Source organism: Cervus elaphus, chromosome 4 (assembly GCF_910594005.1).
Source record: "Cervus elaphus chromosome 4, mCerEla1.1, whole genome shotgun sequence".
In the NCBI taxonomy this organism is placed as follows: domain Eukaryota; kingdom Metazoa; phylum Chordata; class Mammalia; order Artiodactyla; family Cervidae; genus Cervus; species Cervus elaphus.
Window position 1 is genome coordinate 67,829,191 of NC_057818.1, and position 22,672 is coordinate 67,851,862.

A 22,672-nucleotide genomic window follows, 5' to 3' on the forward strand; every position below is an offset into this window, starting at 1 on the left:
TTCTGCACGTTCATTGGATGACCGTAGCTTAGCGCAAAGTCTTCTGGGTAATGTAGTGCCAAGGTCTCAAGCAAGGGACACCCCCCTCCCCCCGCCCCCACACACACCCCAACACACACAGGAAGACTGGGAAGAAAAGCGAAACTGCTGGGGGAGGATCGCCGAAATCCTACCTGTTTTGGGGGAGGTGTTTCATCCTTTATAGGTGGGCGGAGGATCCAATGAGGGAGGAAGAGCTTAAGAGAATTTGTCTTGAATACTTGTGATCACTGAAGTGTTTCCACAGGGTCTCAGGTTACTTCCCCAGTGGCTCAGTGGTTAAAAAATGCAGAAGCTGTAGGAGACTCAGGTTCGATCCCTGGGTCCGGAAGACACCCTGGAGAAGGGAATGGCTCCCCATCCCAGTATTCTTGTCTGGAGAATCCCATGGACAGAGGAGCCTGGAGGGCTACAGTCCACAGTGTCACAGAGTCGGACAGGACCGAAGCGACTTAGCATACATACATAAAACTCCTTAAAGCCAACTCAAGCCGACATCCAGCAGAAACTGGAAGCAAATAAGCTATCCTATTTCTGTTGAAAGCCATGCAGTCTTAAGTGTTATTTCAGGGAATTCCCTGGTGGTTCAGTGATTAGCACTTGGTGTGTTCCCAGCCATGGGTCTGGGTTCAACCACTGGTCCAAACGAAGATCCACCAAGCGCCTTTGCGCAGCCAGGGGGAAAAGTCATTTTGTTAGCTTTGGTCAGGACACTAAAAATGTCAGACAGGACCCCTTAGGGAGCAAGCAAGGGACCTGTTGCTCATTTTTCTCCCTAATGTGAAGAAAAAAAGAAATACTGATGTATAATCAGGCCACCCAAAAGAGATCTCTGAATATCCCTTGGCCCAGTCAGTCTTATTCAAGTAGTCCCTACTCACGTGAAGCACCTTCCTGCTCAATGCTAACCCCGAATCAGTAATGACTACCCTGTTGATATGGCCCCAGTTTGTGATTGTTCTAATCTTTAGATCATAACTTTACATTGACAGTGTAACAAGGAGGCTGTGAAAGGCATACTCTTCTGCTGGTTTCTGTAATAACTCATGAACCAATTGTGTCACAATTCTCTCTAAATCTGGTAATCTCCTCTGGAGTAAAACAGACTGCTACCACATCCTGCTTGCTGTGTCTGGACCACAGGGCCGTCTCTCCTGGACCTTGCTTTGGCTGAGTTAAGATCCCCAAACCATTCAACTATTGATGTCTCTGGGCCCTTTCTTTGGTCTTTGGGATGCACAATTATTCATATGTTATCTTGCCCCTAGGACTAGACCACCTGGTTTCTCAGAGCTGATCAGCGTTGCCAGCCTCCTCACCCCCGCCGTGCTGTGGCACCACTGGACAGGGAGGAGGCGGGGCCAGGATGGTCTCTCTGCAGGCATGATGGGGTTGGGACTGCCCCAGATGCAGCAACATGCTGGGTCATGGAATTTGTGGAGCCAGAGCACTTCTCTATGGCTGGGGTGTCTAGTGAGCCTGCTCATCGGATACCAGCAGCTGCTGAAGCACTCATTCTGCATGGCCTCCCGGCCAGGAGGAAACACGCTCACTCCTACTAAACAGAGTCCAGGCTCCTCCAACCTATCCCACCATGTCTCCAACCAGTCAAGGAGGCTTGCCTCCACCACTGGACCACCAGGGGAGTCCGTGAGGGTGTTTAGATGGAGAAGGAGACAGAAAGGTCACAGAGAGGAATGGGGTTGGAGGAGTGTGAGGTGGTAAGGTGAGGAACAGGCACAGCAAGTGACTGTCTGCTACTTGTGATTCCCCAGCAACAGAAGAGTATCTGGGAATCCATCCCAGGTTACCCGGTTCGGGCCATAGGGAATCTGATCACTGCACTCCTTGTCCTATCCAATCCACTCGGGAACTCAAAGAACATCTTGGGCATCCTTACACCCTCTGTCTCCCTCCCCCAAAGAGCCCTAGTCATACCACAACCCCACGCTGATGGACACCCCTTTCTTTTCACTGAAAACAAATACTGATGGCTGTCATGTGAATAACCCCATTTATCTACCTGAACTGCCCTGTGCTCAGAATTTATTGTTCTTCCAACTTGTGGAGGGAGGGGTTTGCCCCTCAGGTTAAGTTTCCACAAGGGCACCCAGATGCCCGCCTCTAATGAGGGCGTCCTCTACACTGACAGGTGCACTGCTTCTCTTCTGCACTTCTCTGCATGGACTCCACCAGCTGTGGCGCAGCCACACCACTGTCTGCATCTCCACCAGGGACTCCAGCTCCACTGCACCCAGTTTGCATTTCGTTGCAGACACCTTCCTTTTTCTGAAGTTGTTCAAAGGGACAGCAGCAACAAACATGCTAGCCCCACACCGTCTTCAGTGTCCCCGGAGATTTGACACTGGCCACAGCCATAGGCCATGATTTGCTCTCAAGGTCCCGCCCATCTTCCTCAAGAACCTAATTCAAGATGTGCCTGTATCCACTCTCCTGGTGACTAACCCAAGTGTCATGAGTGACCCTGAAGGACTAGGAGTCACCACTGTGGTTCTCTCCCTTTCTCCAAAGCTCTTCTTCCTAACGCCCTTACCCATCATCCCATTGCTCCTCCTACCCAGTAGAAAAACATAACTCACCAAATGATTATTAATAACCAGCAGGAAGTGCCAACATCTTCTGGGGACCCATCCTTGACAAACTTTAGTCCAAATGCTAAGGGTTGAAGAATGACACCTCCCATAATGCCTGTAAAACCCAACCCCAAGTCCTTGTGAAACAAAGCTGCTCACAGCTGTGAATCTTCACCTGTAACACACTTGTGACCCAGTCCCTCAACTAAACAACATCAGTGCATCATCAAAAGTGCAGTGATGTAGGAGAGCTTGTTCTTTCCAAGCCTGTCTGCACTCACCTTATCACACAGGATCCAGAAGAACTGTGTGAGTGTTTGTGGCCCACACACCACAATGTGTGGGGCGTCTGTATCACATGCATGGCCCCAAATCTCCCTGGAGTGTTTGTGAATTCCGTACCTACACCTGCTGTGCTGGGTCAGCACATCCCACTGTATTTCCCCAACAAGGTCTCACTTCTGTCACACATCCTTTGTGCTATGGCACATGAGTTAGTAGATCCAGGCTGCATTGAGGTGTGAGCATTCAAACTCAGTCACACTGTATCCCAGGCTGTGCTGATATACACTGATATTTAGAATTCTTTCTTCTGTTAGTTATTGGAGTTATGAAAAGGCTTCTTTTATTTTAGAAATGCATTCTAACAAGTTATGAATTGAAAGACACGATACCTGGGATTATAAAACTTAAAAACGACTAAATAAATCATGACACACAAACACAAAAAAATGTGTATTAATAGGATAAATGATATAAGATACAGGAAGGGTCCAACACAGTCATTCCATCTGTACATATATTTGAAAATAGTCATTACTAAACTAGAATATACTCTTGCACCAGTGATTACAATGTTGAAGATAAATTTTATTTTATTTTTTTTCCCCACCCCCCAATGTTGAAGATAAATTTTAAATGGCAGAAGGAAACTGGTTTGAAGGATGTACACAAGTATGTCTCAATGTACATTCTAAATATGTAAAACTTAAATCAAATATACATTCAGTAAACTATTTAAAAAACAATTTAGTAAAAACTATCCATAATCATTTTACTATGGTTTACTGGCTACATTCCTAAAATATTTTGTGGCTACTGGGCCTGTAAGGGGGAAAAACCATACAATGGTGGGCTACTGGCAGTGCTTCCCAACTCCATTTCAGTGACATTATGTTCACAATTTGACACTGGTAATTGTATGAACATTTACACCAGAGAAATTAGCAAACACTGTGAAACAGGGCTTGATTTAATTACAGTGTAATTAAATGTCTTAACTTAAGAATAGGTAATATATGTTAATAAAGCAGACTTATCAAAAACATATATGATGTATGTGGCAATTACATTACAAATAGTTTAAACATTGAGAACATAAACTTCCAATATTCTGAACTAGAATTCCATGCAGGAAAAAAGTCACTCATATTATTGGTGAAATTTAACAGTTATTTTTGTTGTTTCTTTCCTTTCCTTCTTGTCAAATAAGATAAAATAGCCAAATCTCAGAAGACAAAGATGCGCAAAAATATGAATAGAAAGTTTACCAAACAGAACACACAGGTGAAAAACAGACACATGAAAAACAAAAACTGATCATCAAGAACCCTGAGTAGGGAATTTGCCAGCAGTCTAGTGGTGAGGATTCCACACGTCCACATCACGGGACACAGTTTAGATTTCTGGACAGGGGGATTCCATAGACACATGGCACAATCAAGAAAAAATTCCTGAGAAAAATGCAATTAAATCATAATGATGTTTTTATACAGAGGTTTTAGTCTTCATGGGAAGAGTCAACCCTGATTTCAGTGTTAGCTTTTAAGCTAGGTTGATCAAGTGTGCACCCAGGGAGGGAGGACAAGTTCTTACATATAATCATGAGTTACATTTCTCTGGAGGAGTGGGAGAAGAGAGGTGATGGTTAGAGGGGTAAAGGAAAAGAGCCTTGGAGACCATGCCATATGAGGGCCACACTGGAAGGCCTTCAGTGTACCTCACACTGCCCAAAACAGTGAGCACGTCAACCATAAAACAGGGCAACAGGGACATCTTAAGGTGGGTATATAAAGAAGATGGACAGGACCCTGGAAACCAATCACTGCATATAGCGGTGAAGTCAGTGTCAAACCCGGGGAAATAACAACGAGGCAGTCCAGAGGCCCTGGCTTACTGCTGCTGTCTTGGAGAACTTCCAAAGCGGGATGGTGTTAGTAGGGTATGTGCAAGGGTGGAAATGAAGCTGGGGCCCCTGATGTCAATGCACGCTTCAGGTGTGCCTAACTCATGGTCAGAACATAGGAAATGGATGGAGTGCCTGCTCTGAGGGGAAGAGAAGCCAGTGGACATGTGCAGTGTAACCACTCTCATGAAAGGTGTGGCGGTAGTGAGCTCCTCTGGAAGTCCCCCTGCCTCTCAGAGCTGGGCAGCCCTTCCTTCTCAAAAGACAATGATAAAAACTGAATCACAGCATTGGTTCAGATGGGTAGATAAATGGAGTCATCCACAGAAAAGTAATCAATGCTGATTCCAGAGAAAACATAATCCTCTGCAATCAGCATGAGGCTGGGGTATAAGCAGGGCTCATGGGGTGGTGCACTGTGTGTGTGTGTAGCAGGGTGGCAGAAGGGTAAGGATGGACAAGATGTTCTTCAAGTCCCCAAACCTGGGGTGAACGGTGAGCGGACTCACCAGAAACTATACCAGGCAACCTGGCATGAAATCCCAGATCCCTGTCCATCCTAAGGAGATCACAAACAGGTGATTCAGCATCTCTAGGCCTCAGTTTCCTCTCTAAAAAGGGTCCATTTGCTCCAGAGGTTCTTCCCACTGTTACCACCTCAAACTTCTTCAGCATCACTGCCAGAAATATTTGCAATATTCATAAAGCCATTTCTCCAGTGTGATCTCGCTGATATTTAATAATGCAGCACCTTCGGGTGAAAGATTTAACATATTCCTGGCACTCGCAAGGCTTTTCTCTAGTATGAACTTTCCAATGGATAAAGAAGCACTGTTTTTGCTGAACAGTTTTCCCACATTCACTGCACTCATAGGCCTTTTCCAGTGTGAACTCTGTGATGATCATAGAGATGTGTTTGAGTAGTAAAAGATCGGCCACATTCAGTGCACTTATAAGGTCTTTCTCCAGTGTGAACTCTATGATGACGAAGAAGGCTCGAGCTATTAGAAAAATACTTCCCACATTCACTGCACTTATAAGGCCTTTCTCCAGTGTGAACTCTTTGATGATCACGAAGGGTCCACAGAGCAGTAAAATTTTTCCCACATTCACTGCACTCATAAGGTTTTTCTCCATTGTGAACTCTCTGATGATACCGGAGGCTACTCGACCCAACAAAAGATTTTCCACAATCACTGCACTCATATGGGTTTTCTCCATTGTGCACTCTCTGATGACAAAGAAGGCTTGAGGTACTAGTAAAACATTTCCCACATTCACTGCACTTAAAAGGCCTTTCTCCAATGTGAACTTTCCAATGAGTACAAAGTTTTGACCTACTTGTAAAAGATTTCCCACATTTATTGCACTCATAAGGCTTTTCTCCAGTATGAACATTCATATGGGCACTAAGATGTACCTTTTGGCTAAAAAACTTGCCACATGCACTGCACTTAAAAGGTCTTTCTCCACTGTGAATTCTCTGATGATTAGAAAGGGTTGACTGAGTTGTGAATGATTTTGCACATTCACTGCACTCATAAGGCCTTTCTCCAGTGTGAACTCTCTGATGATAGCGAAGGCCGGACCTACTGGTAAAAGATTTCCAACATTTATTGCACTCATAAGACCTTTCTTCAGTGTGAACTCTCCGATGATGACGAAGACTGGAGCTACTAGTGAAAGATTTCTCACATTTATTGCACACAAAAGGCTTTTCTCCAGAGTGAATGTTCTTATGGTCTCTGAGATGCTCATTCCGGCTAAACAATTTACCACATTCACTGCACTCACAAGGCTTTTCTCCAGTGTGAACTCTCTGATGATGACAAAGGCTTGACCTAGCAGGAAAAGATTTCCCACATTCACTGCACTTATAAGGCTTTTCTCCAGTGTGAAGTCTCAGGTGGTAAGAGAGGGTCGACCTATTAGCAAGAGATTTCCCACATTCAGGGCACTCATAAGGCCTTTCTCCAGTGTGAACTCTGTGATGTGCAAGGCAACTGGATTTATAGGCAAAAAATTTTTCACACTGGCTGCATTTGTAAGCCTTTTCTCCAGTGTGAACTTGCACATGCTGAATAAGATTACTTCTTTGGGTGCCAGCTTTCTCACATTTGTTTACCTCACAAAATGCCTCACTAATGAGGACTCTCTCATCCTCTACAAGTATGTCTGTGTGGCTGGAAACTATCTTACCTTCTCCCAAACTGTGATGACTTTCTCCACTGTGAAAAACAACCTCACACTCCTTACTGTTGTTCAGTTTCTTCCCAGTATTAGTGGCCTGTGGCTGAACTCCCATGATGGCCATGAAGTCATTCCCAATCTCCAAGTTGGTAGAGAAATTTCCTGCTGGGTGAACTGTGCAGGTCTGCAAGAACGAGGGTCTCTCAGTATTACATAGGAAAGAATTCTCTCTAACATACTGCTTCTGGTGCTGTTGAATGTTAGCAGTGAAATAGAATTCCTTCCCACAGGCCACACATGTGTATACTTTCTGCTCCCCATTTGTTCCTTGCTCTTCAGACAAGTGCAAAATGTCTCTCAAGACTGGGATGCACATCTTACAAGGTTGAGTCTTCTCAGGCGACAAACATGCCCTGGGAGTGCGAAACTGTGACACTCTTGCAGATTTGCTCTGTTCAGGTGGTGTCTCTTTATCCTGGACTCCACGCCAAGAACCTGAAAACAAACAAGTGATGGTGAAGATCCAGTTGACTTTATTGGAGTGAATGCCACCATCACAATTGTACGTTTGGCACATGAAAGAAGCAGTCGATGGAATCATGTTCACGATATGAAGTTGGAGTCACATTGAGGAAGCAGCTGCTCTCACCAAGCACAGGACATGTGACTGGATGTGACCCAAGGTGAAAGGCATGCTGTATAATTCACTCCTCTGTCAATGGCTTTTACCAGGACCACATCCTCTGGTGACCTGTGCAGAAGTATACCGTACATCTTGTATATCTGAAAATCTGGGTGGAACAGGTAGCTGGTGTTCAAGAAACAGTAAAGCAAACACGCATGTTGCAAATGGCAAAATGGCCTTATTTTTTAGGGCTGAATAATATTCCATATATTCCACCTGTTTGTTATCCATTCATCCATCAATGAACACTCAGCTTGTTTCTATCACTTGGATAGTGTTAAAAATGCAACAATAAACATGGGGTACAGATACCTTTTTGATATGATGATTTCACTCCCTATGGATAAATACACAGAGTTGGGAATTGCTGGATCATACTGTAGTTCCTTATTTAATGTAAGGATTCTCCATGATCTACTCCATAGTGGTGGCAACAATGTACACACCTCCCAAGAGTGCACAAGGGGTTCCTTTTCCCCACATCTTAACCAACATCATTTCTTGTCTTTTTCATAACAGACATTAGAACAGGTGTGACATGGTATCTCACTGTCATTTTGATTGGCATTTTCTGACCATGTGTGATACTGAACTTTTTTTTTTAACATACAAGGTTCCCATTTGCATGACTCATTCAGAAAAATATCTTTTCAGATCTAACAGATAATACCTTGTTCAAACTGGTCCATGGCAATGAAAGCCTGGGGTTCTATTCAACTAAGCAACCATGGAACTTCAGTTACGATTTTTTTAATTATGTAGGAATTCCCTGGTGGGCCAGCAGTTATGATACCACACTTTCACTGCCAGGGGTCCAGGTTTGATCCCTGGTCAGGGAACTAAGACATTACAAGATGGAAATATATATATATATATATCTCAAACTATCCATAAAGTCATATAATGTTATATAGAAGTGGTCTTAAATCAATTCTGAAAACATAATACAAACTTTAGCACAACTAAATAAAAAATGAAGAGAAGCAAATGGTGGTTAACAAAGGAGAGAAAACAAAATCATACAAAATGCTCTATAAATACCCAAAAAGAAAGAATGGTAGACTAACACAGGAACAAAGAACAAGGATAATTTTATAAAATGATAACAAATATATTAGATATTTATCAAACTATATCAATATACTAAACATCGATACTCTCAATGTACCAATTAAGAGAAAGATCATCAGGGTGGATCCAGAAACAGGATTCAGTGATATGTTGTCTCTGAGAAACACACTATAGGACTTCCCTGGTGGTCCAGTGGTTAACTATTCGAAGTGCAACACAGGGGACACTGGTTCAATCCATGGTCAGGAGCCCACATGCCACAGCAACTAAGCCTGTGGGCCAAAATTAATGACTCTGCACACTCCAGAGCCTGTGCACCACAATGAAGACCCAGCACGGACTAAAAACATACTTAAATAAATAAAATTTTAAAACAAAACCCACTTTAAATAAAAACATGCATGTAACATTAAAGTAAAAGGATAGAGAGAGATTAACAGCATTCAAAATAAAAATGTTAGTAACTATATTAGTACCTAACCAGAGGCTTCCCAGGTCACTCAGTGGTAAAGAATCAGCCTGCCAATGTAGGACAAATGGGTTCAATCCTTGGTCCAGTAAGATCGCACATTCGGCAGGGCAACTAAGTCCACATGCCACAACTACTGAGACTGTGCTCTAGAGCCCAGGAGCTGTAACTACTGAAGACCAAATGCTTGAGAGCCTGTGCTAAAAAAAAAAAAAGCCACCAAACCAGAAGTCTGTGTACCATAACTGGCAAGTAGCCCCTAGTCGCTGCAACTAGAGAAAAGCCTGAACAGCAATGAAGACCCAGCATAGTCAACTGTGTATCTGGACACCTATAGACTACAAGTCTACTCCATCTAACAGCAGAGTAGTCTTAAGCTGACATGGAAAATTTATAAAACAGAGCACATCCTGGGCCAGAAAAAAACACCTTAACAAATTTGAAACAAGAGAAATCAGACAATGTCTGTTCTCAGAGCATAGTGGAATCACACTAGAACCAGTAACAGCAAGATAGCTGAAAAATTGCACAACAATGAGAAATCAAACAACCCAAATAAAACATGGAGCAAACAAGAAATCACAAGGTAAATTTTTAAGTATCTTGAAATAAACACAACACTTCTCAAAATATGTGGACGCAGTGAAAGCAATGGTTATACAGCAATTTATAGTACTGAATGCATATATTAGAAAAAATTAAGATCTAAAAGCAATCACCTTAGAAAACTAGAAAAAAGAGAAAATTAAATCCAAAGGAGGAAGAAAAGATATCATTTAAGAAATCAACAAAGAAAAATAACAAAGACAAAGTAAGCTGGTTCCTTAAAATGACCAATAAAATAAAAAATATTCTCATCAGGGTAATCACAAAAACAAGACAGGAAAAAAAAAAAAAAAGACAGGACATAAATTACTAATATCAAAAATAAAAGAGGACTTCCCCACTATTTCAATGGTAAAGTCTTTGTACTTTCACTGCAGGGGACAGCTTGATCTCTGGTTTGGAAACAAAGATCTCACATGCCTGGAGGTACAGCCAAAAGAAAACAAAGAGAGACAAAGAGAATGAAAGAGGAAAAACCACTACACGGAATGGACATTAAATGGTATAGTGAAATATACAGGCATCTCCAAGACCATAAATGTTATAACCTAAATGAAATGGATCAGTTTTTTGAAAGATACAGTCTACCAAAACCCACATAACAATACACAATCTAAATAGGTATACATCTGTTAAAGTAACTGAATCAATAAGGAGTAATCTTCCAAAACAGAATGCAACTTGCCTAGATTGGTTAACTGGTGAAATATGACAAACATTTCAGGAAGATATACAATTGTCTACAATTCTGTTCAGAAGACAGAAACAGAAGGACTGCTTCCTAACTAATTCTGTGAGGCCAACATTACTCTAATACCAAACCAAAAAGATGCAAAAAAATATATACACCAATATCTCTCATGAACATAAAGGCAAAATCACAAAGCATCAGTAAACTGATTCAAAAACTATATAAAGAGAATTACATATCATGACCATGTGGGATTCATGAAAGGCACCTAAGGTTTATTTCATACCATATTAAAAGTTACAGGAACCAAAACAGCATGCTAATAGCATAAAGACAGATATCTACTCCAGTGAAATAGACTTCAGATTATAAAGATCAACCCTCATAATGTATGACCCAATAATTACTGACAAGACGACCATTACTATTCAATAGAGTCTTCAACAAATAGTGTTGTAAAAACTGGGTAGCCACATGTACAAGAATGAAGTTAGAGTCCTACCTAATACCATATACAAAAAGGTATTCAAAATATATCAAAGGCCAAAATGTAAGAGCTGAAGTTACACAATTCCTAGGGGAAAAAACAGGGAAAACTTTAAAAATGTTAGATTCAGCCATGAATTCTGACAAGTGAAAGAACCACTCCACAGGACTGTGTTCTGGAAATTAGTTGGGTTAAAACTGAGAAGCATCTGATCTCACCAAGAGCAGGACAGAACTAGAGGTGGCTGAAGGTGAAAGGCGGCTTCTACAGTTCACTCCTCTGTCAATGATTTTTAACAGGAACACACTTCCTGGACCTGTGAAGAGGTAAGGAAGTATACCTCCCGAACTCAGAAACTCTGACTGCAATTTTTGTGTGTGTGTGATGAGAACTTTTAAGATCTACTACTTTGGCAATTTCTTTTTCTTTTATTTATTTATGGCTTCTCTTGGTCGTTGTTGCTGGTCTCAGGCTTTCTCTAGTTTTGGCAAGCAGGGGCTACTCTCTAGTTGCAATGCACAGGCTTCTTACTGCAGTGTCTTCTCTTGTTGCAGAGCACAGGCTCTAAGGCAGGAATGCTTCAGCAGTTGTAACAGGCAGACTCCGAAGTTGCAGCACATGAATTTAGTTGCTCCACAGCATATGGGATCTGCTTGCACCAGGGATCGAATCCCTGTTCCTGCACTGGCAGGCAGATTCTTAACCAGACCACCAGGAATGCTCTCAGGAAATTTCTAAATATTAAACAGAGTCTTGTTAACTAAAGTCACTAGGCTGTGCACTACATCCTCAGGATTTACCTTATAAACTAGAAGTGTGTAACTTCTGACATCCTTCACTCATTTCATCTATCTTTCTTACCCTGATCTGGCAATCACTAATCCTTTGTCTGTATCTGATTGGTGGTGGTGATGTTGATTTAAAGATTCAACATGTAGCGTAATCATTCAGTACAGGTAAACCTGGAACAGGGGTTCTAAAATGCTTGGGTCCACTTATACATGAATACTTTTCAATAAAAAACCACAGGATCAAATGTGCATATATATGCATATATATGTGTATCTGTATTATATAGAAATATATATTTTTTCAAACTACCCATGAAACCATATAGCATAAGGAAGCACTCAAATCATTTCTAAATACATAATGCAAATTTTAGCACAATTAAATTAAAAAAATGGAAGCAAATAGAGCTGATAAGCTAACAAAGGAGAGAAAATAAAATCATACAACCACTTGATTAACACCACAAAAAAGAGAGTGGTACACTAACGAAGGAACAGAGAACGAGGGCAGGGTTTTTTCCCTGGTGGCTCAGCGGTAAAGAATCTGCCGGTCAAGGAAGGAGACATGGGTTCAATCCTTGATCCCAGGAGAGCCCACATGCCACAGAGCAACTGAGTCCATGCACCACAACTATCGAGCCTGTGCTTTAAAGCCCTGAAGCAGCAACTACTGAAGTCAGTGCACGGTAGAACCCAAGCTTCACAACAGGGGAAGCCATGCCAATGAGAAGCCTGCACAACTAGAGAGTAGTCTGTTCTCTCTGCAAGCAGAGAAAGTCCAGGCAGCAACCAAGACCCAGCACAGCCAAAAAACGAAAATGAAAAAGAAAAAAATTAAAAGAAAGAAAAAGAACAAGGGCAATTTTAGAAAATAGTAACAAATATGTTAGCTATTAATCCAAGTATACATCAATATACTAAACATGGATATTCTCAGTACATCAATTAAAAGAGAGATTTCAGGATGGATCCAGAAGCAGAACTTAACCATATGTTGTCTTCAAGAAACCCACTTTAGGACTTGCCTGGTGGCCCAGTGGTTAAGAATCTGTCTTACAATACAGGGGACACTGGTTCAATCCATGATCAGGGAACTAACCCCACATGCTGTGGAGCAACTTAGTCATGTATGGTTTTTCCAGTAGTCATGGATGGATGTGAGAGTTGGACCATAAAGAAGGCTGAACATCAAAGAACTGATGCTTTTTGAGCTGTGGTGTTAGAGAAGACTCTTGAGAGTCCCTTGGACTGCAAGGAGATCCAACCATTCAGTCCTAAATATTCATTAGGACTGATGCTGAAGCTCCAATACTTTGGCCACCTGATGTGAAGAATCGACTAATTAGAAAAGATCCTGATGCTGAGAAAGACTGAAGGCAGGAGGAAAAGGGGACAAGAGGATGAGATGGTTGGATGGCATCACTGACTCTATGGATGTGACTCTGAGCAAGCTCCGAGAGATGGTGAAGGACAGGGAAGCCTGGAGTGCTGCATTCCATGGGGTCACAAAGAGTTGGATATGACTGAGCGACTGAACAACACTGGAAGAATAAAAAGGAAAACCGCTGAGGTAGGAGAGCTGAAAAACTACCTGTTGTGACAGAGGTGCTCAATCCTTAGGCAGGCAGAGGATCCAGGGCAGGAGGAAGGGCTTAAGAACATTTGTCTTTAATGATACTGATTACTGAAGTGTTTGCAAATGGTCTCAGACACCTAAAAGTCAACCCAAGTTGACATCCAGTGCAAACTGGAAGCAAATAAATATTATCCTAATGCTTCTGAAAGGCATGCAGCCTGAAGTGTTAAAGCTATTTTGGGGAATTCCCTGGTGGTTCAGCAATTAGGACTTGGTGTTTCCTGCCATGTGTCTGGGTTCAAGCGCTGGTCCAAAAAATAACATCCAGTAAGTGGCCTTGTGTAGCCAGGGGAAAAAGTCATTTTGTAACCTTTGGCCAGGGACACTAAAAATGTCAGACAGGGCCCCTCAAAGAGCCAGCAAGGGAACCTGTTACTCGTTTTTCTTCCTGGTCTGAGGGGAAAGAAAAAAGTCAGCCAGGACCCTGACTGTGAATATAGAAGAAATATTGAACAGGTCTGAGCGCGTGGACAAGGTGGAAAGCACTACTTTTGGTCTCCCCCAGAAAGGGCTTTCTTGCCTGTGGTTTTTTATTGTGCCCAACTTGCTGAAGAATACCGATGTATAATCAGGCCATTCAAATAAGCTGTTCTTTAGCTCTCTGAACATCCCCTGGCCCAACCAGTCTTAATCAACTATATCTACACACAGGACTGGCCTTCCTTCTTAATCCTAAGGCCTTCTTGTTCTGCGCCAGCGGTTCTTCCTAACCACTTCACTCATCACTCCACTGCTCCTCCTACCCAGCAGAAAAATATAAATCACCAAATGATTATTAATTATCAAGATAACCAGAAGGAAAGTGCCAATATCTTCTGGGGACCCATCTGTAACAGACTTTAGTCCAAATGCTAGGGGCTGAAGAATGACACCTCCCATAACATCTGTAAAACCCAACCCCAAGTCCTTGTGAAACAAAGCTGCTCACAGCTGTGAATCTTCACCTGTAACACATTTGTGACCGAGTCCCTCAACTGAACACCATCATGCATCATCAAACTTGTGGTGATGTCAAAACTTGTTCTTTCCAAGCCTGTCTGCAATCACCTTATCACACAGGATCCACAAGAACTGTGTGAGTGTGTGTGGCCCACACACCACAACGTGTGGGGCGTCTGCATCACATGCCTGGCCCCAAGTCTCCCTGGAGTGTTTACGAATTCTGTACCCACACCTGCTGTGCAGGGTCAGCATGTCCCACTTTATTTCCCCAACAAGGTCTCACTTCTGTCACACATCCTTCATTCTACGCCAGACGAGTTTGTGGATCGAGGCTGCATCGAGGTGTGTGAGCATTCCAACTCTGTCACACTGTGTCCCAGTCTGTGCTGACATACACTGATATTCAGAATCCTTTCTTGTGTTAGTTACTGGAGTTATGAAAAAGCTTCATTTCAGAAATGCATTCCAAGAAGTTATGCATTGAAAAACATGATACCTGAGATTATAAAACTTAAGAACGACTAGGTAAATCATGATACACAAACACAAAAAGTGATCATGTGTATAAATATGATAAATGGTATAAGATATAAGAAGAGTCCATCAGTCATTCCATTTATATATATATATTTGAAAACAGTCATTGCTAAAGTAGACTATACTCTTGCATCAGTAATGGTAATGTTGAAGGTAAATTTAAAATGGCAAGAGGAAACTGGTTTGAAGGATGTACACAAGTATGTCCAATGTACATCTTAAATACATAAAATTTAAATGAACTTTACATCCAGTAAATGATTTTTAAAACAATTTAGCAAAATCTATCAATAATCATTCTAGTATTATTTATTAGCTACATTCCTACAATATTTTCCAGATACTGGAACTGTAAGGGGGAAAAAGCATACATGGTGGGCTACTGGCAATTTTTCTCAACTCTATTTCAGTGACATTATGTTCACAATTTGACACTGGCAAGGATGGGAATATTAACACCAAAGAAACTGGCAAACACTACAAAACAGGACTTGATTTACTGTGCAATTAACTGTCTGGCCTTAAGACTAAGGTAACAAATGTGAATAAAGCAGATTTATTGAAAACATGTATAATGCATGTGGCCATTACATCACCCATAGTATAAACTTTTAGAACATACTTCCAGTATTATGAATTATGATTCCATGCAGAAAAAAGTCACTCACATTACTGGTGAATAAGTCAAATCTAACAGATGTCTTTGATCTTTCTTTGCTTTCCTTCTTGTCAAAAAAAGAGAAAATACAAATCTCAGAAAACAAAAGTAGGCCAAAATATGAATAGAAAATTTCCCAAATAGAACACACAGGTGAAAAACAGACACATGAAAAACAAAAATTAACACTAAAAATCCAGTGAAAGGGAATTCCCCAGCAGTCTAGTGGCTAGGATTCCACATGTCCATATCATGGGGCACGTTTTAGATTCCTGGACAGGAGAACTAAGATCCCAGAGCCACATGGCACAGTGAAGGGGGAAAAAATCCTGAGAAAAAAGGCAATTAAAATCATAATGATTTTTTTATACAGAGGTTTTAGTCTTCATGGGAGAGGTCAGTCTGCATTCAGGGCTAGTTTTTAAGTTAGGCTGATCATGGAGGGAGGGAAAGTTCATACTAATAAACAACCATTATTCTTCTGAGCTACATTTTTCTGGAGGGGTGGGAGGAAAAGTGAGAAGATGGGTAAAGGGGTAAACGAAGAAGAATCTTGGAGACCACGCCATGTGAGGGATACACTGGACATTCTCAGGCCTTCAGTGTCTTTCCCACTGCCCAGAACAATGAGTGGTCAACCATTTAACAGGACAACAAGGACATCTTGAGGTGGCTATATAAAGAAGGTAGACAGGACCTTGGAAACCAATCACTGCTTATGGTGGTGGAGCCAGTTCCAAACCTAGGGCAATACCAATGAGCCAGTCTAGAGTCCCTGGCTTAAGGCTGCTGTCCCTGAGAACCTTCCAAGTGGGAGGTTGTTAGTGAAAGATGTGCATAGGTGGAAATGAAGCTGGGGTCCCTGGGGTTAATCCAGGCTTCAGGTCTGTGTAGCTTATGGTCAGGACACAGGAAATGGAGTCCCTGCTCTAAGGGGCAGAAGAGAAGCACTTGCAGTGTAGAGCAACCACTCTCATGAAAGGTGTGGCAGTAGTGAGCTCCTGTGTAAGTCCCTCTAAATCTCTGAACTGGACACCCCTTCTTTCACAAATGGCAATAATAATAATTGAACCAAAGCACTGGTTTAGTTGAGTAGATAATGTGGTCATTCACATGAAAGGCATCAATGCTGGATGGCAGAGAAAAGATAATCCTGTCCAATCAGCATGAAGCTGTGTTTAACCTGGGCTCCTAGGGTAGGGGTCACAACGGACAAGGTGTTCTTTCAGTCTTCAAACCTGGTGTGTTGCAGGGAGGAGGAGAGGAGAGCAGGAGAGAAGTGACCAGACTCCCTAAACCCTAAACCTGGCAACCTGGCATTGAATCCCAGATGCCTATTCATTCCAAGGAGATCACAAACAGATGATACAGTCTCTGTGCCTCAGTTCCCTCTGCAGAAAGAGTCCATTTGCTGCACAGGTTCTTCACGCTCTGTTACGACCTCAAACTTCTTCAACATCACTGTCAGCAATATTTGCAATATTCATAAAGCCCTTACTCTAGTGTGAACACTGTTATTTAATCAAGTGGCACAAACAGGTGAAAGATTTAACACATTCCTTGCACTCAAAAGGCTTTTATCCAATGTGGATTTTCCAACAGATGAGGAGGAACTGTCTTTTCTTAAAGGTTTTCCCGACATTCACTGCACTCATAGGCCTTTTCCAATGTGAACTCTGTGATGATCATAGAGGTATGTTTGAGTAGTAAAAGATCGCCCACATTGACTGCACTCATAAGGCCTTTCTTCCGTGTGAACTCTCTGATGACGAAGAAGGCTCGACCTACTAGTAAAATACTTCCCACATTCACTGCACTTATAAGGCCTTTCTCCAGTGTGAACTCTTTGATGATCACGAAGGGTCGACCTAGCAGTAAAATTTTTCCCACATTCACTGCACTCATACGGTCTCTCTCCATTGTGAACTCTCTGATGATACCGGAGGCCACTTGAAGCAACAAAAGATTTTCCACATTCACTGCACTCGTAAGGCCTTTCTCCAGTGTGAACTCGCTGATGACGAAGAAAGCTTGAGCTACTGGTAAAACATTTCCCACATTCAGTGCACTTAAAAGGCCTTTCTCCAATGTGAACTCTCCAATGATTACAAAGGTTTGACCTACTTGTAAAAGATTTCCCACATTTATTGCACTCATAAGGCTTTTCTCCAGTGTGAACATTCATATGGGCACTGAGATGTTCCTTTCGGCTAAAAAATTTTTCACATTCACTACACTTAAAAGGCCTTTCTCCACTGTGAACTCTGTGATGATTAGAAAGAGTTGACAAAGTAGTGAAAGATTTCCCACATTCATTGCACTCATAAGGCCGTTCTCCCGTGTGAACTCTCAGATGATAATAGAAACTAGAGATAGTAGTAAGAGCTTTCCCACATTTGTTGCACTCATAAGGGTTTTCTCCAGTGTGAATTCTCTCATGTGCAAGGAAAATGGATTTGCGGGCAAAAAATTTTCCACACTGTTTGCACTGATAAGGTTTTTCTCTAGTGTGAACTCTCTGATGTTCAATTAAGTTCCCCTTTCGTCTGAAGGATTTATTACACTCCTTGCACTCATAAGGCTTTTCTCCAGTGTGGATTCTCCTATGGGAAATGAGGTATTTCCTTCGGCTAAAGGATTTCCCACATTCACTACAGTCATAAAGCGTTCCTCCACAATTAAAGCTCTGATGTGAAAGGAATTGGGATTTGTGGCTAAAAGATTCTTCACATTGGCTGCATTTGTAAGATTTTTCTCCAGTGTGAACTTGCATATGCTGAATAAGATTACTTCTTTGGGTGCCAGCTTTCTCACATTTGTTTACCTCACAAAATGCCTCACTAATGAGGACTCTCTCATCCTCTACAAGTATGTCTGTGTGGCTGGAAACTATCTTACCTTCTCCCAAACTGTGATGACTTTCTCCACTGTGAAAAACAACCTCACACTCCTTACTGTTGTTCAGTTTCTTCCCAGTATTAGTGGCCTGTGGCTGAACTCCCATGATGGTCATGAAGTCATTCCCAATCTCCAAGTAGGTAGAGAAATTTCCTGCTGGGTGAACTGTGCAGGTCTGCAAGAATGAGGGTCTCTCAGTATTACATAGGAAAGGATTCTCTCTAACGTGCTGCTTCTGGTGCTGCTGAATGTTAGCAGTGAAATAGAATTCTTTCCCACAGGCCGCACATGTGTATACTTTCTGCTCCCCATTTGTTCCTTGCTCTTCAGCCAAGTGCAAAATGTCTCTCAAGACTGGGATACATATCGCACAGGGTTGGGTCTTCTCAGGAGACAAACCTGCCCTAGGAGTGCAAAACTGTAACACCCCTGCAGGTTTGATTTCTTCAGATGGTGTCTCTTTATCCTGGACTCCACGCCAAGAACCTGAAAACAAACAAGTGATGGTGAAGTTCCGGTTGGCTTTATTGGAGGGAATGATATCATGACAATTGTATATTTGCCACATGAAAGAAGCAGTGGGGACAAATGGGGAACAGAAAGCATACACAGGTCCATGGAATCATGTTCAGGATATGAAGTTGGGGTCAAATTGAGGAAGCAGGTGCTCTCTCCATGTCCAGGACACAAGGATTGGATGTGACCCAAGGCGAAAGGTATGTTCTACAAATCACTCCTCTCTCAATGGATTTACCAGGACTACATCCTCTGTTGACCTGTGACACTGTGGAGAAGTATATTGTACATCCATGCCACTGAAAATCTAGCTGCAACATGTAGCTGGAGTTCAACAAACAGTAAAGCATACATGCATGTTTGAGGACATAAACAATTTTGCCACCAAGTAACACAGGGAAAACAATGTGAAGACCACATGAGGTTTACAGAGGTGGTGGGAGATGAATCCCAGGCTGGAGTCAGACTAAGAATGTAAAGCAGTAGAAATGACAAGTTGGCAGAATGTCAAGAATAGAGAAAGGCAAGAGAAGTCATTTGTAGCCACTGGCAATGGCACCACAACACTATCAAAGGACAGAAGTCACATGTTCCTGGTATGACGAACAAAGACCTGATAACAAGTCCCTCCCCACTTGACACCCATCTTGGCCAGAGACTCTCCAAGCACTTCTGCAGAGACCAGAGTAATGTCCATCCCATAAGGCCCAAGGACTCTCCATTCCCAGTTACCTGAGTCAAAATGATGCAAGTCCTAACAGAGTTAGGACAAAAGAACAGCAAGAGTGGCTCAGAGGAACTCAGCACCAATACATGACATCAAATACTACAAAGAAAACATTTAAATAATCTTTAAGTACTATGAAAAGTGTCCTGAAACTAACACAACATTGTAAACCAACCAAACTATAATATAAGATAAGGAGTTAAAATGAATAAATAATCTCTATTGGAGCCAGAGGAAAGGATGTACGGTGGATGGAGTATAAACTTTTTAAGACTTCCTCTCCCCACATAAACATAACTGCTCTGGCAGAATCTAACTGATATAACTCTTTTGCAACTATTGAGCCTACTGAAGCTCTACAGTGTAGACCTACAAAGTCTACAGAGTTTGAATAGACAAAGCTTCAAAACTACAATCAAATACTACAGACATACTGGAATGATATTGGTAATTTTAAACAATTATGATTAATAAGCTAATTAATGTCTACTAATGGATAGGGCAGACAGCATTGAAACTAGAAGGACAATGTAAGCAGAGAGATTGGAATTTTAACAAAGGATCAAAATTAAATGCACAGGGGGTTCCTTTTCACCACATCTTTACCAACATTATTTCTTGTGTTTTTCATAACAGACGTTATAACGTGTGATGTAGTATCGTCATTTTGACTTGCATTTTCCCTACCATTTGTAATAGTGAGCATTTTTTTATGTACAAGGTTCCCATTAGCATGTCTCCTTTGGAAAAATATCTTTTCACATCTAACAGATAACAACTGGTGTGAACTGGTCCACAGCAGTGAAAAAATGCCTATCCACTAGGCAACCATGGAACCTCACCTCAGTTAGGATATTTTTTAATTACGCAGGGATTCCCTGGTGGCCCAGTGGTTACAATCCCACATTTTTCACTGCCAGAAGCCCAAGTTCGATCCCTGGTAAGGGAACTAAGATCCCACAAGACACAAATATATATTTATTCAAACTACCCATGAAGTCATATAGGATTATATGGAAATGGTCTTAAATCAGTTGTTAATACATAACACAAATTTAGAACCACTAAATAAAAAAACGGAAAGAAGCAAATATAGTTGGTAAGGTAACAAAGGAGAGAAAATAAAATCATACAAAATGCTCAATTAATACCAAAAAAGGAGTGGTAGACTAACACAGGAATGCAGAACAAGGGCAATTTTAGAAAATGGTAACAAACACGTTAGGTATTTATCAAACTATATCAATGTAGTGAACATCAATAGTCTCAGTGTACCAATTAAAAGAGAGATTATCAGGGTGGATTCAGAAACAGGACTCAACCATATGTTGTCTAACCCCTTAGGGGGTTAGGACTCCCCTGGTGGTCCAGTGATAAAGAATCAGCGTTGCAATTCAGGGGACACTGGTTATATCCATGGTCAGGAACCTAAAATCCCACATGCCACTGAGCAACTAAGCCCACATTCTGCAACTACTGACTCTGCACACTCCAGAGCCTGTGCGCCACAAAGAAGACCAAACAGCCAAAGTAAATCTTTAAGTAAATGAAATTTAAAACAACAAAATGCACTTTAAATAAAACCTGAATATACATTAAAGTAAAATGATAGAGATTAACAGAATTCAAGAAAATAAAAAGTGTTATTAACTATATTAATATCTAACCAGAGGCTTCCCTGGTGGCTCAGTGGTAAAGAATCCATCTGCCAACGCAAGAGACACAGGTTCAATCCCTGGTCTGGGAAGATCCCACGTGCGACAGTGCAACTAAGTCTGTGTGCCACAACTACACAGCCTCTGTTCTAGAGCTTAGGAGCCACAACCACTGAAGCCTGAATGCTTGAGAGCCTGTACTCTGAACAAGAAAAGCCACCACAATGAGAAGTCTGTGCATCACAACTAGAGACTACCCCCTCCTGCTGCAACTAGAGGAAAGCCTGCACAGCAATGAAGACCCAGCACAGCCACCTGGATATATGGACTTCTACAGACTACTAGTCTACTCCATCTAACAGCAGAATAATCTTAAGCTGACATGGAAAATCTATAAGACAGAGAACACCATGGGCCAAAAAAACACACCTTAACAAATCTGAAACAACAGAAATCAGACAATGTCTGCTCTCAGAGTATGGTGGAATTACACTAGAACCAGTTACAGAAAGATAGCTGGCAAACAGCACAGCAATAAGAAATTAAACAACTCAAAGAAAACATGGGTTAAAGAAGAAATCTCAAGGTAAATTTTTAAGTATCTTAAAATAAACACAACACTTCTCAAAATAATGTGCATGTGGTGAAAGCAGTGGTTACAGGGCAATTTATAGCACTGAATGCAAATATTAGAAAGAATTAAGATCTAAAAGCAATCACCTTAGGAAACTAGAAAAAAGAGAAAATAAAATCCAAAGGAAGAAGAAATGATTTTTAAAAATCAAGATAAAAATCAACAAAGCCAAAAAAAAAAAAAAAAATCAACAAAGCCAAAGTTGGTTCCTTAAAATGATCAATAAAATTAAAAAGATTCTAGTCAAGTTAATCACAAAAATGAGACAGGGCATAAATTATTAGTATCAAAAATAAAAGAGGACTTCCTCAATGTTCCAGTATCTGTACTTCCACTGCAGGGGACAGTTTGATCCCTGGTTTGGAAATGAAGATTTCACATGCCTCGAAGCATAGCCAAAAAAAAAAAAAAGAAGAAAGAATTAAAGAAAGAAAGAGGAAAAACCACTGCAGAGACAATGCACATTAAACACATAATGAAATATATGGGCATTTCCAAGACCATAAATGTGATAATCTAAATGAAATGGATTAGTTTTTTGAAATATACAGTCTATCACAACCCACACAACAATTCACAATCTAAATATGTATACATCTGTTAAAGTAACTGAATCAATAAGGAATAACCTTCCAAAACAGAATGTAATTGGCCCAGATTG

General features: G+C 41.4%; 1 protein-coding gene across 8 annotated transcripts in view; it reads right to left on the bottom strand.

Moving 5' to 3' along the window:
• Nucleotides 1–3,349: 3,349 nt before the first annotated feature.
• LOC122692669 (zinc finger protein 211-like) overlaps nucleotides 3,350–22,672 on the bottom strand; it is a 52,539-nt gene continuing 33,216 nt past the window's right edge. For 5 of the 8 annotated variants that reach the window (XM_043900466.1, XM_043900464.1, XM_043900467.1 and 2 more), the window contains 2 exons: nucleotides 18,480–18,965; nucleotides 3,350–7,503 (listed from right to left, as the gene is read on the bottom strand). In XM_043900466.1, the coding sequence (XP_043756401.1) occupies nucleotides 5,687–7,503; nucleotides 18,480–18,965 (2,303 nt within the window). In that variant the 3' untranslated portion in view covers nucleotides 3,350–5,686. Of the gene's footprint in view, nucleotides 7,504–14,996; nucleotides 18,966–22,672 lie in introns of those variants that run through there. The other 3 variants (XM_043900470.1, XM_043900469.1, XM_043900471.1) reach the window with 2 other exon arrangements.